The following is a 17,101-nucleotide window of genomic DNA, read 5'->3' on the forward strand; positions in this document are numbered from 1 at the left end:
ACAGACAGTCCCAGCGTCCCCTCACTCTCTCTAGACACGTGTAATACAGACAGTACCGGCATCCCCTCATTTTGAGGACACGTGTCGTACCGACAGTCCCCTACTCTCAGGACGCGTGTAATACAGGCAGCCCCCTCACTCTCAGGACGCGTGTAATACAGACAGTCCCGGCGTCCCCTCACTCTCAGGACGCGTGTAATACAGACAGTCCCGGCGTCCCGTCACTCTCAGTACGCCTGTAATACAGACAGTCCCGGTGTCCCCTCACTATCAGGACGCGTGTAATACAGACAGTCCGGCGTCCCCTCACTCTCAGGACACGTGTAATACAGACAGTCCCGGCGTCCCCTCACTCTCAGCACGTGTGTAATACAGACAGTCCCGGCATCCCCTCACTCTCAGGATGCGTGTAATACAGACAGTCCCGGCGTCCCCTCACTCTCAGGACGCGTGTAATACAGACAGTCCCGGCGTCCCCTCACTCTCAGGACGCGTGTAATACAGACAGTCCCGGCGTCCCCTCACTCTCAGGACGCGTGTAATACAGACAGTCCCGGCGTCCCCTTACTCTCAGGACGCGTGTAATACAGACAGTCCCGGCGTCCCCTCACTCTCCGGACGCGTGTAATACAGACAGTCCCGGCGTCCCCTCACTCTCAGGACACGTGTAATACAGACAGTCCTGGTGTCCCCTCACTCTCAGGACACGTGTAATACAGACTGTCCCGGCGTCCCCTCACTCTCAGGACGGTAGTGTCTAGTTCACATGCAGTTTTGGTAATTTTCCCACCATGCACTGGTTCCACGTATACCTGAAGGGGGAATATAAATCGTACCGACAGTCCCCTACTCTCAGGACGCATGTAATACAGACAGTCCTGGCGTCCCCTCACTCTCAGGACGCGTGTAATACAGGCATTCCCGGCGTCCCCTCACTCTCAGGACACGTGTAATACAGACAGTCCCGGCGTCCCCTCACTCTCAGGACGCGTGTAATACAGACAGTCCCGCCGTCCCCTCACTCTCAGGGCACGTGTAATACAGACAGTCCCGGCGTCCCCTCACTCTCAGGACGCGTGTAATACAGACAGTCCCGCCGTCCCCTCACTCTCAGGACGCGTGTAATACAGGCATTCCCGGCGTCCCCTCACTCTCAGAACACGTGTAATACAGACAGTCCCGGTGTCCCCTCACTCTCAGGACACGTGTAATACAGACAGTCCCAGGGTCCCCTCACTCCAAGGACACATGTAATACAGACAGTCCCGGCGTCCCCTCACTCTCTCTAGACACGTGTAATACAGACAGTCCCGGCATCCCCTTACTCTGAGGACACGTGTCGTACCGACAGTCCCCTACCCTCAGGACGCGTGTAATACAGACAGTCCCGGCGTCCCCTCACTCTCAGGACGCGTGTAATACAAACAGTCCCGGCGTCCCCTCACTCTGAGGACACATGTAATACAGAAAGTCCCGGCGTCCCCTCACTCTCAGGACATAGGTAATACAGACAGTCCCGGTGTCCTCTCACACTCCGAACACGTGTATTACAGACAGTCCCGGCGTCCCCTCACTCTCTCTAGACACGTGTAATACAGACAGTCCCGGCATCCCCTCACTCTGAGGACACGTGTCGTACCGACAGTCCCCTACCCTCAGGACGCGTGTAATACAGACAGTCCCGGCGTCCCCTCACTCTCAGGACGCGTGTAATACAAACAGTCCCGGCGTCCCCTCACTCTGAGGACACATGTAATACAGAAAGTCCCGGCGTCCACTCACTCTCAGGACATAGGTAATACAGACAGTCCCGGTGTCCTCTCACACTCCGAACACGTGTATTACAGACAGTCCCGGCGTCCCCTCACTCTCAGGACACGTGTAATACAGACAGTCCCGGCGTCCCCTCACTCTCAGGACACGTGTGATACAGACAGTCCCGGCGTCCCCTCACTCTCTCTAGACACGTGTAATACAGACAGTCCCGGCATCCCCTCACTCTGAGGACACGTGTCGTACCGACAGTCCCCTACTCTCAGGACGTGTGTAATACAGACAGTCCCGGCGTCCCCTCACTCTCAGGACGCGTGTAATACAGGCAGTCCAGGCGTCCCCTCACTCTCAGGACGCATGTAATACAGACAGTCCCGGCGTCCCCTCACTCTCAGGACGCGTGTAATACAGACAGTCCCGGCGTCCCCTCTCTCTCAGGACGTGTGTAATACAGACAGTCCCGGCGTCCCCTCACTCTCAGGACGCGTGTAATACAGACAGTCCCGGCGTCCCCTCACTCTGAGGACACGTGTGATACAGACAGTCCCGGCGTCCCCTCACTCTCAGGACACGTGTAATACAGACAGTCCCGGCGTCCCCTCACTCTCAGGACACGTGTGATACAGACAGTCCCGGCGTCCCCTCACTCTCCGGACACATGTAATACAGACAGTCCCGGCATCCCCTCACTCTAAGGACACATGTTATACAGACAGTCCCGGCGTCCCCTCACTCTCAGGACACAGGTAATACAGACAGTCCCGGTGTCCTCTCACACTCCGAACACGTGTAATACAGACAGTCCCAGCGTCCCCTCACTCTCTCTAGACACGTGTAATACAGACAGTACCGGCATCCCCTCATTTTGAGGACACGTGTCGTACCGACAGTCCCCTACTCTCAGGACGCGTGTAATACAGGCAGCCCCCTCACTCTCAGGACGCGTGTAATACAGACAGTCCCGGCGTCCCCTCACTCTCAGGACGCGTGTAATACAGACAGTCCCGGCGTCCCGTCACTCTCAGTACGCCTGTAATACAGACAGTCCCGGTGTCCCCTCACTATCAGGACGCGTGTAATACAGACAGTCCGGCGTCCCCTCACTCTCAGGACACGTGTAATACAGACAGTCCCGGCGTCCCCTCACTCTCAGCACGTGTGTAATACAGACAGTCCCGGCATCCCCTCACTCTCAGGATGCGTGTAATACAGACAGTCCCGGCGTCCCCTCACTCTCAGGACGCGTGTAATACAGACAGTCCCGGCGTCCCCTCACTCTCAGGACGCGTGTAATACAGACAGTCCCGGCGTCCCCTCACTCTCAGGACGCGTGTAATACAGACAGTCCCGGCGTCCCCTTACTCTCAGGACGCGTGTAATACAGACAGTCCCGGCGTCCCCTCACTCTCCGGACGCGTGTAATACAGACAGTCCCGGCGTCCCCTCACTCTCAGGACACGTGTAATACAGACAGTCCTGGTGTCCCCTCACTCTCAGGACACGTGTAATACAGACTGTCCCGGCGTCCCCTCACTCTCAGGACGGTAGTGTCTAGTTCACATGCAGTTTTGGTAATTTTCCCACCATGCACTGGTTCCACGTATACCTGAAGGGGGAATATAAATCGTACCGACAGTCCCCTACTCTCAGGACGCATGTAATACAGACAGTCCTGGCGTCCCCTCACTCTCAGGACGCGTGTAATACAGGCATTCCCGGCGTCCCCTCACTCTCAGGACACGTGTAATACAGACAGTCCCGGCGTCCCCTCACTCTCAGGACGCGTGTAATACAGACAGTCCCGCCGTCCCCTCACTCTCAGGGCACGTGTAATACAGACAGTCCCGGCGTCCCCTCACTCTCAGGACGCGTGTAATACAGACAGTCCCGCCGTCCCCTCACTCTCAGGACGCGTGTAATACAGGCATTCCCGGCGTCCCCTCACTCTCAGAACACGTGTAATACAGACAGTCCCGGTGTCCCCTCACTCTCAGGACACGTGTAATACAGACAGTCCCAGGGTCCCCTCACTCCAAGGACACATGTAATACAGACAGTCCCGGCGTCCCCTCACTCTCTCTAGACACGTGTAATACAGACAGTCCCGGCATCCCCTTACTCTGAGGACACGTGTCGTACCGACAGTCCCCTACCCTCAGGACGCGTGTAATACAGACAGTCCCGGCGTCCCCTCACTCTCAGGACGCGTGTAATACAAACAGTCCCGGCGTCCCCTCACTCTGAGGACACATGTAATACAGAAAGTCCCGGCGTCCCCTCACTCTCAGGACATAGGTAATACAGACAGTCCCGGTGTCCTCTCACACTCCGAACACGTGTATTACAGACAGTCCCGGCGTCCCCTCACTCTCTCTAGACACGTGTAATACAGACAGTCCCGGCATCCCCTCACTCTGAGGACACGTGTCGTACCGACAGTCCCCTACTCTCAGGACGTGTGTAATACAGACAGTCCCGGCGTCCCCTCACTCTCAGGACGCGTGTAATACAGGCAGTCCAGGCGTCCCCTCACTCTCAGGACGCATGTAATACAGACAGTCCCGGCGTCCCCTCACTCTCAGGACGCGTGTAATACAGACAGTCCCGGCGTCCCCTCACTCTGAGGACACGTGTGATACAGACAGTCCCGGCGTCCCCTCACTCTCAGGACACGTGTAATACAGACAGTCCCGGCGTCCCCTCACTCTCAGGACACGTGTGATACAGACAGTCCCGGCGTCCCCTCACTCTCCGGACACATGTAATACAGACAGTCCCGGCGTCCCCTCACTCTCAGGACGCGTGTAATACAGGCATTTCCGGCGTCCCCTCACTCTCAGGACGCGTGTAATACAGACAGTCCCAGCGTCCCCTCACTCTCAGGACGCGTGTAATACAGACAGTCCCGCCGTCCCCTCACTCTCAGTACGCGTGTAATACAGACAGTCCCGGCGTCCCCTCACTCTCAGGACGCATGTAATACAGACAGTCCGGCGTCCCCTCACTCTCAGGACGCGTGTAATACAGACAGTCCCGGCGTCCCCTCACTCTCAGGACGCGTGTAATACAGACAGTCCCGGCGTCCCCTCACTCTCAGGAGGCGTGTAATACAGACAGTCCCAGCGTCCCCTTGCTCTCAGGACACGTGTAATACAGACAGTCCCGGCGTCCCCTCACTCTCAGGACGCTTGTAATACAGGCATTCCCGGCGTCCCCTCACTCTCAGGACGCGTGTAATACAGACAGTCCCGGCGTCCCCTCACTCTCAGGACACGTGTAATACAGACAGTCCCAGGGTCCCCTCACTCCAAGGACACATGTAATACAGACAGTCCCGGCGTCCCCTCACTCTCTCTAGACACGTGTAATACAGACAGTCCCGGCATCCCCTTACTCTGAGGACACGTGTCGTACCGACAGTCCCCTACCCTCAGGACGCGTGTAATACAGACAGTCCCGGCGTCCCCTCACTCTCAGGACGCGTGTAATACAAACAGTCCCGGCGTCCCCTCACTCTGAGGACACATGTAATACAGAAAGTCCCGGCGTCCCCTCACTCTCAGGACATAGGTAATACAGACAGTCCCGGTGTCCTCTCACACTCCGAACACGTGTATTACAGACAGTCCCGGCGTCCCCTCACTCTCTCTAGACACGTGTAATACAGACAGTCCCGGCATCCCCTCACTCTGAGGACACGTGTCGTACCGACAGTCCCCTACTCTCAGGACGTGTGTAATACAGACAGTCCCGGCGTCCCCTCACTCTCAGGACGCGTGTAATACAGGCAGTCCAGGCGTCCCCTCACTCTCAGGACGCATGTAATACAGACAGTCCCGGCGTCCCCTCACTCTCAGGACGCGTGTAATACAGACAGTCCCGGCGTCCCCTCACTCTGAGGACACGTGTGATACAGACAGTCCCGGCGTCCCCTCACTCTCAGGACACGTGTAATACAGACAGTCCCGGCGTCCCCTCACTCTCAGGACACGTGTGATACAGACAGTCCCGGCGTCCCCTCACTCTCCGGACACATGTAATACAGACAGTCCCGGCGTCCCCTCACTCTCAGGACGCGTGTAATACAGGCATTTCCGGCGTCCCCTCACTCTCAGGACGCGTGTAATACAGACAGTCCCAGCGTCCCCTCACTCTCAGGACGCGTGTAATACAGACAGTCCCGCCGTCCCCTCACTCTCAGTACGCGTGTAATACAGACAGTCCCGGCGTCCCCTCACTCTCAGGACGCATGTAATACAGACAGTCCGGCGTCCCCTCACTCTCAGGACGCGTGTAATACAGACAGTCCCGGCGTCCCCTCACTCTCAGGACGCGTGTAATACAGACAGTCCCGGCGTCCCCTCACTCTCAGGAGGCGTGTAATACAGACAGTCCCAGCGTCCCCTTGCTCTCAGGACACGTGTAATACAGACAGTCCCGGCGTCCCCTCACTCTCAGGACGCTTGTAATACAGGCATTCCCGGCGTCCCCTCACTCTCAGGACGCGTGTAATACAGACAGTCCCGGCGTCCCCTCACTCTCAGGACGCGTGTAATACAGACAGTCCCGCCGTCCCCTCACTCTCAGTACGCGTGTAATACAGACAGTCCCGGCGTCCCCTCACTCTCAGGACGCATGTAATACAGACAGTCCGGCGTCCCCTCACTCTCAGGACGCGTGTAATACAGACAGTCCCGGCGTCCCCTCACTCTCAGGACGCGTGTAATACAGACAGTCCCGGCGTCCCCTCACTCTCAGGAGGCGTGTAATACAGACAGTCCCGGCGTCCCCTTGCTCTCAGGACGCGTGTAATACAGACAGTCCCGGCGTCCTCTCACTCTCAGGATACGTGTAATACAGACAGTCCCGGCGTCCCCTCACTCTCAGGATACGTGTTATACAGACAGTCCCGGTGTCCCCTCACTCTCAGGACACGTATAATACAGACAGTCCCGGTGTCCTCTCACACTCCGAACACGTGTAATACAGACAGTCCCGGCGTCCCCTCACTCTCAGGACACATGTTATATAGACAGTCCCGGCGTCCCCTCACTCTCAGGACACATGTTATATAGACAGTCCCGGCATCCCCTCACTCTCAGGACACATGTTATACAGACAGTCCCGGTGTCCAGTGGCGTAGCTATAGCTCCGCAGCCCCGTGGTGGCGGGGAGGCGCAGAGAACCTGTGGGCGCCGGGGGTCTGCGGGGCTATAGCTACCACTTACCCGCTGCTGTCCGGCCGCATCTGCCTGTCACGGTCCCGTATCTCCCGGCGCTGGCTCCTGCTACTATAATGAAAACGGACTCTTAGAAAATGGCTGCCCCCATAGTATGGGGGCAGCCATTTTCTAAGAGTCCGTTGTCATTACGGCAGCAGGAGCCGGCGCCGGGAGAGACGGGACCGTGACAGGCAGATGGGGCCGGGCAGGTAAGTCGAGGGGAGGGAGGGGGCCGAGGGGAGGGGGGCGCCGAAAAATATGCGGCGGGGGGGGGGACGGACGGACGGACGGACAATAAGGTAGTTATGCCACTGCCGGTGTCCCCTCCCTCTCAGGTGTACAGGGCTACTCGCTCGCCCCCAGTAGCACTGGGTATGCGACATAGGAACACACACCACAGAGCGCGTAATGATAGGGATTGCCTTCCCTACTTAATGATGCTGGAAACTCGGAAATAAAATCTCGAGTAGGTCTAAAGCAGGGTTGCCTACCCTACCGGAATGGCCGAAAATCGGGTCCCCCTCCCGTAGGGTGACCAACTCATCCCTTTAATCCGGGACACATATTAATTACACAGGTTCTGTGGCTGGCTTTTACCTGGTTTTAAACTGCCACACCTCAAGACTCCATTTCACCTGGTTTTAAACTGCCACAGAACCTGTGTAATTAATATGTGTCCCGGATTAAAGGGATGAGTTGGTCACCCTACCCTCCCGGTCCCCCGGAAAGGTGGGCAAACCTCCCGGTTTCTGGGGGACACCCGCTCTTTCCCCCCCCCCCCCCCGATCGTGGCTAAAACAGGGTTGCCGACCCTCACGGAATTTGCGGGAGTGTCCCGAAAATCGGGTCCTTCCTCCCGGCCCCTAGGAGGGTGGGCAACCCTCCCGGAACCAGGGGGACCCCCACTGAGCCCCCCGATCGCGGCATTTATATGCCGCAATCCGCGGGTCTCAGGGGAGGGGGCGGAGCTAAAACGGCACAATCGTGACGTTTTAGCCCCGCCCCCTCCATGGATAACTGTTATTTCGGCTACTTGTTGTAATGTGGGCGGGGCTTAATGACGGCACAGTTAAGCCCTGCCCCCAAAACGCGTACTGCAAGATTCCTCTCCGGGCTTCTCCGGAGAGGATTTTTTGAAAGTCGGCAACCCTGGGCTAAAACTCCCCCGCCACACTATTTAAATAACCTGATATGCTTATCTCCGATGAGGGGGCGGGGGCTAAAGTGTCATAATCCCGCAATTTTAGCCCCGCCTCCTCCACGGAGATGTGCAAAACTGATTATTTTCAAGCATGGGGCGGGACTTAATGACGGCATGTTCAAGCCCGCCCCCCACGAACTCCCGCTGAATGTCTCCTCTCCGGGCTTCTCCCGGAGAGGAGATTTAAAAAGTCGGCAACCCTGGTCTAAAGGTGGCCATACACATGCAGATTTATCTGCAGATCTGGCTGGTTGGAGGCAGACGCATGGTTATGGATGAGAGCAAATGACAGTTGACCATTTACTTGGAAATACTGGAAACCTGACAAACTGTCACTCATCCATAACCATGTTTTTGTTCCAACCAGCCAGATCTGAAGATAAATCTTACTAGTGTATGGGCACCTTAAATTCAAGTGGGCTAAGGGAACTAGTGACGTCAGAGGGGAGGAGAGGGGGCGGAGAGAGGAGGAGCGGTACAGGGGGACCCAAACGGTAGTTCGCGACTCGCTCGCTCTGCTCGCCACCTGGTTACCTGGCAACCTTGCTCCGCCTCGCCCCGCCCCCAGGGCGTGGTAGTTCATTAGCTCTACAATTTAGCAACTACCATAAAATCTGAGTGTTTATCAGGCTCCGCCCCCTACGTTGCGTGCGGCGTCACGTGCTGTCAGCGCGCCTGATGTTTGTGTCTGATTGGAAGCCGGAAGTGCGCCCTGGATAAGGGCGGGGTCAGTGGGTGACGTCGGCTCGGGACAGCGGGTACCGGGGGCAGATGGTGGACGGGTGAGCGCGCTGTGTAGCTCAGGAGCCGGACAGCATGACACGTGACCTGGAGGCACGTGATGAGCTCCCGGACTGGGCCGGAGCCAAAGAGTTCTACCAGAAGTATGACCCGAAGGAGATCATCGGCAGGTACTTGGGGCGGGGCACCGACAACTATTGTCTCAGTGTGAGTAACTTTGTGTCAGGGATGCGTTCCTGACACCTGGGAGGCAGTCGTGTTACCAGGGCGTGTCCTGTGTGTGGTAAGGGGGCGTGTCCCTGATGCCTGACAGGCGGTCATGTGTTACCAGGGGCGTGTCCTGTGTGTGTGTATAGGGGGCGTGTACCTGATGCCTGACAGGCGGTCATCTGTTACCAGGGGCGTGTCCTGTGTGTGTATAGGGAGCGAGTCCCTGATGCCTGACAGGCGGTCATGTGTTACCAGGGGCGTGTCCTGTGTGTGTGTGTATAGGGGGCGTGTCCCTGATGCCTGACAGGCGGTCATGTGTTACCAGGGGCGTGTCCTGTGTGTGTATAGGGGGCGTGTTCCTGACACCTGTGAGGCAGTCGTGTTACCAGGGGCGTGTCCTGTGTGTGGTAAGGGGGCGTGTCCCTGATGCCTGACAGGCGGTCATGTGTTACCAGGGCGTGTCCTGTGTGTGTATAGGGGGCGTGTCCCTGATGCCTGACAGGCGGTCATATGTTACCAGGGGCGTGTCCTATGTGTGTATAGGGGGCGTGTACCTGATGCCTGACAGGCGGTCATGTGTTACCAGGGGCGTGTCCTGTGTGTGTATAGGGAGCGAGTCCCTGATGCCTGACAGGCGGTCATGTGTTACCAGGGGCGTGTCCTGTGTGTGTGTGTGTATAGGGGGCGAGTCCCTGATGCCTGACAGGCGGTCATGTGTTACCAGGGGCGTGTCCTGTGTGTGTGTGTGTGTGTATAGGGGGCGTGTCCCTGATGCCTGACAGGCGGTCATGTGTTACCAGGGGCGTGTCCTATGTGTGTATAGGGAGCGAGTCCCTGATGCCTGACAGGCGGTCATGTGTTACCAGGGGCGTGTCCTATGTGTGTATAGGGAGCGAGTCCCTGATGCCTGACAGGCGGTCATGTGTTACCAGGGGCGTGTCCTGTGTGTGTATAGGGAGCGAGTCCCTGATGCCTGACAGGCGGTCATGTGTTACCAGGGGCGTGTCCTGTGTGTGTGTGTGTGTATAGGGGGCGTGTCCCTGATGCCTGACAGGCGGTCATGTGTTACCAGGGGCGTGTCCTGTGTGTGTGTATAGGGGGCGTGTCCCTGATGCCTGACAGGCGGTCATGTGTTACCAGGGGCGTGTCCTGTGTGTGTATAGGGGGCGAGTCCCTGATGCCTGACAGGCGGTCATGTGTTTACCAGGGGCGTGTCCTGTGTGTATAGGGGCGTGTCCCTGATGCCTGACAGGCGGTCGTGTGTTATGTGTGGGGGCACGTAGCCGGTGCCGTGTACATACCGCCCAACATGACCCTCTCCATGCTCCTGCACTTCCCTTTTAATGTATGATTATCACCTGTGGTTAAGAACCTTTCTTATTAATTAAGCTGCTCAACACAGGTGATGTAATCATGCAATAAGAGGGAAAGTGCAGGAGCAGAGCAATGTGTCCTCCTGGAGAGGTCATGTTGGGAGGCATGCGTGTACACTATGGGTAATGCGGGGCACGCAGCTGGTGTGGTGTAAACTATGGGTAATGCAGAGCGTGGGGCGCGCAGCCGGTGCCGTATACACTATGGGTAATGCGGGGCACGCAGCTGGTGTGGTGTAAACTATGGGTAATGCAGAGCGTGGGGCGCGCAGCCGGTGCCGTATACACTATGGGTAATGCAGAGCGTGGGGCACGCAGCTGGTGTGGTGTAAACTATGGGTAATGCAGAGCGTGGGGCGCGCAGCCGGTGCCGTGTACACTATGGGTAATGCAGAGCGTGGGCCACGCAGCCGGTGCTGTGTACACTATGGGTAATGCAGAGCGTGGGCCACGCAGCCGGTGCCGTATACACTATGGGTAATGCAGAGCGTGGGGCGCGCAGCCGGTGCCGTGTACACTATGGGTAATGCAGAGCGTGGGCCACGCAGCCGGTGCCGTATACACTATGGGTAATGCAGAGCGTGGGCCACGCAGCCGGTGCCGTATACACTATGGGTAATGCAGAGCGTGGGCCACGCAGCCGGTGCCGTATACACTATGGGTAATGCAGAGCGTGGGCCACGCAGCCGGTGCCGTATACACTATGGGAAATGCGGGGCACGCAGCCGGTGCCGTGTACACTATGGGTAATGCGGGGCACGCAGCCGGTGTGGTGTACACTATGGGTAATACACTGTACACTGACTGACATCGGATGTAGATATGTTGGACGTTTATAATTTTTTGTTTGGTTGGTCCCAGGGGCGTCTCGAGCACAGTCCGGCGCTGTATACATCGGGAGACCGGCCGGCAGTATGCAGTGAAGATCATAGAGGTCACCCCAGAGAGAATGAGTCCAGAGCAGCTACAGGAGGTTCGAATGTCCACAGCTAAGGAGCTGGAGATCCTTCACCAGGTGTCCCATCACCCCTCAATCAGTGAGTACAGCTATCTGTACCCCCCATCACCCCTCAATCAGTGAGTACGTACGGCTATCTGTACCCCGCTTCCCAGTACCCCCCATCACCCCTCAATCAGTGAGTACAGCTATCTGTACCCCCGCTTCCCAGTACCCCCCATCACCCCTCAATCAGTGAGTACAGCTATCTGTCCCCCGCATACCCAGTACCCCTCAATCAGTGAGTACAGTTATCTGTACCCCGCATACCCAGTACCCCTCAATCAGTGAGTACAGTTATCTGTACCCCGCATACCCAGTACCCCTCAATCAGTGAGTACCTGTATGTTCCCCACTTTTCAGTACCCCCCCCCCCCCCATCACCCCTCAATCAGTGAGTACAGCTATCTGTCCCCCGCTTCCCGGTACCCCCTATCACCCCTCAATCAGTGAGTACCTGTATGTCCCCCACTTTTCAATACCCTCCATCACCCCTCAATCGGTGAGAACCTCTGTATCTGTCCCCGCTTCCCAGTACTTCCCATCACCCCTAAATTAGTGAGTACCTGTATCTGTCCTCCTCTTCACAGTTCCCCCCATCTCCTACAATCAGTGAGTATCTCCTACAATCAGTGAGTACCTCTATATCTTGTGCTTCCCTGTACCCCCCCCCCCCATCACCCCTCAATCAGTGACAACCTCTGTCCTGTCCTCCGCTTCCCAGTGCCACCACCCCCCATCACCCCTCAGTCAGCGAGTACCTCTATATCTGTATTGTGCTTCCCAGTACCCCCATCACCTCTCAATCCATGAGTCCCCACCCATCACCTCTCATGTCCCAGTACCCTCCCGTTCTCCTCTCTGTCCTGGACTGATCATCTCCTGTGTTTTCTGTTCTTCTTGCAGTAACTCTGATTGATTCCTATGAGTCTTCTGCATTTATATTCCTGGTGTTTGATCTGTGAGTATAATGCAAGGCTGTAGTATGATGATAATGATCCGATGCCTGGTGCTGATCAGTGTGATGGTAGTGTGTGTGTGTGTGTGTGTGTGTGTGTGTGTGTGTGTGTGTGTGTGTGTGTGTGTGTGTGTGTGTGTGTGTGTGTGTGTGTGTGTGTGTGTGTGTGTGTGTGTGGAGGGCGCATGACATCGTGCTGTAGTATGACTATAATGGTCCGGTGCTGACCTTAAACTTAGTTTCAAACCACAAAGTAATTGAACATCTAGGGAACAGTGATCACAATATGGTTTGACTTATGGAAATTAACTATTAAATACATTCCTAAAGTAAATAAGGGTAAGTTCAATAAAAAAAAAGCCACCATGGTTGGACAAAAAAGTTTGGTCAACAATAAAACCAGAGCATTTAAATTCTATAAAAATAACTTAAATGAGGAGGCGTTCACCAAATACAAAGTATCAAAGTAGCTAAAAGGGATTATGAAGAGCACATAGCCACTGAAAGCAAAACTTAAGGTGCCCATAGACGGTCCATTTAACGGATCCGTTCGGCACTTAATTAGCACACATCGCATTGGATTGCATGCAGTGTGCATGCAATGCCAGCCGATGCAATGTGTAGCTAGTAAAAAAAGTATGTGCAGCACATACTTTTTGTACCGTACGATGAGATGCGCGGGAGCGCGCATCGCATAGTACAGAACGGACCGTCTATGGGCACCTTAACCCCAAGAAGTTTTTTCAAATACATAAATAGTAAACGTATAATTAAGGACAACATAGGCCCACTAACCAATATCACTGGAAAAAGTTTTACGGAGGATAAGGGAAAAGCAGAACTGTTAAATGAGTTCTTCTCATCAGTGTTTACAAAGGACGAGCAGACTGTGGAACGCACACGTACAGATGGAGCCGGGCTCTTCTATGCAGGGGATGGCGATGGCGACGCCATCCCCCGCCATCTGTATTTGGGAGAGGGGACGCGCGCATGAGATGCGTGCGTGTCCCCTTTCGCACGGTTCCCCCGGGTCCCTGCCGGTTTGTCGCCGGTCACCCGGGGTCCCCACCGCCTCCCCGCACCCTCCCCCCTAACCCTGTCCGTCTCCCTGAAGCGGAGACGGACAGGGTTCCTGTCGCCCCACCGTCCGGAAATTGAGACGCGGATCGTCAGCGGTGACGTTCTGGCGATTTGCCAGCAAGAGGGAGCCGGCTCCATCTGTACCACAAATGGGATGAACAAGCCGGACCTCAATATTGAATTCTCTACCGAGGAATAATATTGAGGCTCAGCAAAATCAAAACAAATAAATCACATGGGCCAGATGGGATTCATCCTAGGGTACTAATGGAATTAAGGGAGGAATTAGCTTCCCCTCTACATTATATGTTTGATAATTCACTATCATCAGGAAAGGTACCAAAAGACTGGAGAATAGCAGAGGTAGTGCCATTATTCAAAAAAAGGACATGGCGTTGTAGTGTGACGGTAATGGTCCGGTGCTGATCAGTGTGTGTGTGTGTGTGTGTGGATGACGTGGTGCTGTAGTATTACGGTAATGGTCCGATGCTGATCAGTGTGTGTGTGTGTGTGTGTGGATGACGTGGTGCTGTAGTATTACGGTAATGGTCCGGTGCTGATCAGTGTGTGTGTGTGTGTGTGGATGACGTGGTGCTGTAGTATTACGGTAATGGTCCGGTGCTGATCAGTGTGTGTGTGTGTGGATGACGTGGTGCTGTAGTATTACGGTAATGGTCCGATGCTGATCAGTGTGTGTGTGTGTGTGTGTGGATGACGTGGTGCTGTAGTATTACGGTAATGGCCCGGTGCTGATCAGTGTGTGTGTGTGTGTGTGTGTGTGTGTGTGTGGATGACGTGGTGCTGTAGTATTACGGTAATGGCCCGGTGCTGATCAGTGTGTGTGTGTGTGTGTGTGTGTGTGTGTTGTGTGCGGATGACGTGGTGCTGTAGTATTACGGTAATGGTCCGGTGCTGATCAGTGTGTGTGTGTGTGTGTGGATGACGTGGCGCTGTAGTATGACGGTAATGGTCCGGTGTGTGTGTGTGTGTGTAGGACGTGGCGCTGTAGTATTACGGTAATGGTCCGGTGCTGATCAGTGTGTGTGTGGATGACGTGGCGCTGTAGTATTACGGTAATTACCTAGTGTGGGCATTTCTCTGACAGGATGAAGAGGGGAGAACTGTTTGATTACCTGACAGAGAAGGTGACCCTGAGTGAGAAGGAGACGAGGTGAGCTGCTGTCCGTGCTCCTGGTCCATATTGGTCCTTGTGTGTATTGTTATAGAATGATATATGGAAGCGGCTCCCCTGCTTACTGTGCCGGGCCCCTGACGCATACTGCCCCCCCCCCCCCCCTTGCTGTGCCAGCTCCCCTGCTTACTGTACCGGGCCCCTGACGCATACTGCCCCCCCACCTTGCTGTGCCAGCTCCCCTACTTACTGTGCCGGCCCCCTGACGCATATTGCCCCCTCCCCCCCACCTTGCTGTGCCAGCTCCCCTGCTTACTGTGCCGGCCCTCTGACGCATACTACCCCCCCCCCCCCCCCACCTTGCTGTGCCAGCTCCCCTACTTACTGTGCCGGCCCTCTGACGCATACTGCCCCCCCCTTGCTGTGCCAGCTCCCCTACTTACTGTGCCGGCCCTCTGACGCATACTGCCCCCCCCCACCTTGCTGTGCCAGCTCCCCTGCATTACTGTGTCGGGCCCCTGACACATACTGTCCCCTGCTTACTGTGCCGGGCCCCTGACGCATATTGCCCTCCCCCCACCTTGCGGTGCCAGCTCCCCTGCATTACTGTGCCGGGCCCCTGACACATACTGCCCCCCCCCACTTTGCTGTGCCAGCTCCCCAACTTACTGTGCCGGGCCCTGATGCATACTGCCCCCCCCCCCCCCCCCCCACCTTGCTGTGCCAGCTCCCCTGCATTACTGTGCCGGGCCCCTGACTCATATTGCCCCCCCCCCCCCCCCCCAACCTTGCTGTGCCAGCTCCCCCTCTTACTGTGCCGGGCCCCTGACGCATATTGCCCTCCCCCCACCTTGCTGTGCCAGCTCCCTGCATTACTGTGCCGGGCCTCTGATGCATACTGCCCCCCCCCCCCTTGCTGTGCCAGCTCCCCTGCTTACTGTGCCGGCCCCCTGACGCATACTGCCCCCCCCCCCCACCTTTCTGTGCCAGCTCCCCTGCATTACTGTGCCGGGCCCCTGACGCATATTGCCCCCCCCACCTTGCTGTGCCAGCTCCCCAACTTACTGTGCCGGGCCCCTGATGCATACTGCCCCCCCCCCCCCCCCCCACCTTGCTGTGCCAGCTCCCCTGCATTACTGTGCCGGGCCCCTGACTCATATTGCCCCCCCCCCCCCAACCTTGCTGTGCCAGCTCCCCTTCTTACTGTGCCGGGCCTCTGATGCATACTGCCCCCCCCCCCCCCCCTTGCTGTGCCAGCTCCCCTGCTTACTGTGCCGGCCCCCTGACGCATACTGCCCCCCCCCCCCACCTTTCTGTGCCAGCTCCCCTGCATTACTGTTCCAGGCCCCTGACGCATATTGCCCTCCCCCCACCTTGCGGTGCCAGCTCCCCTGCATTACTGTGCCGGGCCCCTGACACATACTGCCCCCCCCCCACCTTGCTGTGCCAGCTCCCCTGCATTACTGTGCCGGGCCCCTGACACATACTGTCCCTGCTTACTGTGCCGGGCCCCTGACGCATATTGCCCCCCCCCACCTTGCGGTGCCAGCTCCCCTGCATTACTGTGCCGGGCCCCTGACACATACTGCCCCCCCCCACCTTGCTGTGCCAGCTCCCCTGCATTACTGTGCCGGCCCCCTGACGCATACTGCCCCCCCCCCACCTTTCTGTGCCAGCTCCCCTGCTTACTGTGCCGCCCCCTGACGCATACTGCCCCCCCCCCACCACCTTCTGTGCCAGCTCCCCTGCTTACTGTGCCGGCCCCCTGACGCATACTGCCCCCCCCCACCTTGCTGTGCCAGCTCCCCTGCATTACTGTGCCGGGCCCCTGACTCATATTGCCCTCCCCCCACCTTGCTGTGCCAGCTCCCCTGCTTACTGTGCCGGCCCTCTGACGCATACTGCCCCCCCCCCCCCGCCCCCCCCCCCCACCTTGATGTGCCAGCTCCCCTGCTTACTGTGCCGGGCCCCTGACGCATATTGCCCTCCCCCCACCTTGCTGTGCCAGCTCCCCTGCTTACTGTGCCGGCCCTCTGATGCATACTGCCCCCCCCCCACCTTGCTGTGCCAGCTCCCCTGCTTACTGTGCCGTCCCTCTGACGCATACTGCCCCCCCCCCCCACCTTTCTGTGCCAGCTCCCCTACTTACTGTGCCGGACCTCTGACGCATACTGCCCCCCCCCCCACCTTGCTGTGCCAGCTCCCCTGCATTACTGTGCCGGGCCCCTGACTCATATTGCCCTCCCCCCACCTTGCTGTGCCAGCTCCCCTGCTTACTGTGCCGGCCCTCTGACACATACTGCCCCCCCCCACCTTGCTGTGCCAGCTCCCCTGCTTACTGCGCCGGCCCCCTGACTCATACATTGCCCCCCCCCCTTGATGTGCCAGCTCCCTTGCTTACTGCGCCGGGCCCA

At 57.2% G+C, this 17,101-nt stretch overlaps 1 protein-coding gene across 1 annotated transcript in view; it reads left to right on the plus strand.

Annotated features, from left to right (window-relative positions):
- The first annotated feature begins 8,777 nt into the window (after window positions 1–8,777).
- Window positions 8,778–17,101, plus strand: part of PHKG2 (phosphorylase kinase catalytic subunit gamma 2) — an 18,618-nt gene continuing 10,294 nt past the window's right edge. The window contains 4 exon segments of the mRNA XM_083153702.1: window positions 8,778–9,107; window positions 11,382–11,557; window positions 12,424–12,478; window positions 14,661–14,765. Coding sequence (XP_083009828.1) covers window positions 9,013–9,107; window positions 11,382–11,557; window positions 12,424–12,478; window positions 14,661–14,765 — 431 coding nt within the window. The 5' untranslated portion in view covers window positions 8,778–9,012.

Source organism: Crinia signifera, chromosome 7 (genome assembly GCF_055691185.1).
Source record: "Crinia signifera chromosome 7, ASM5569118v1, whole genome shotgun sequence".
NCBI classification, from domain to species: domain Eukaryota; kingdom Metazoa; phylum Chordata; class Amphibia; order Anura; family Myobatrachidae; genus Crinia; species Crinia signifera.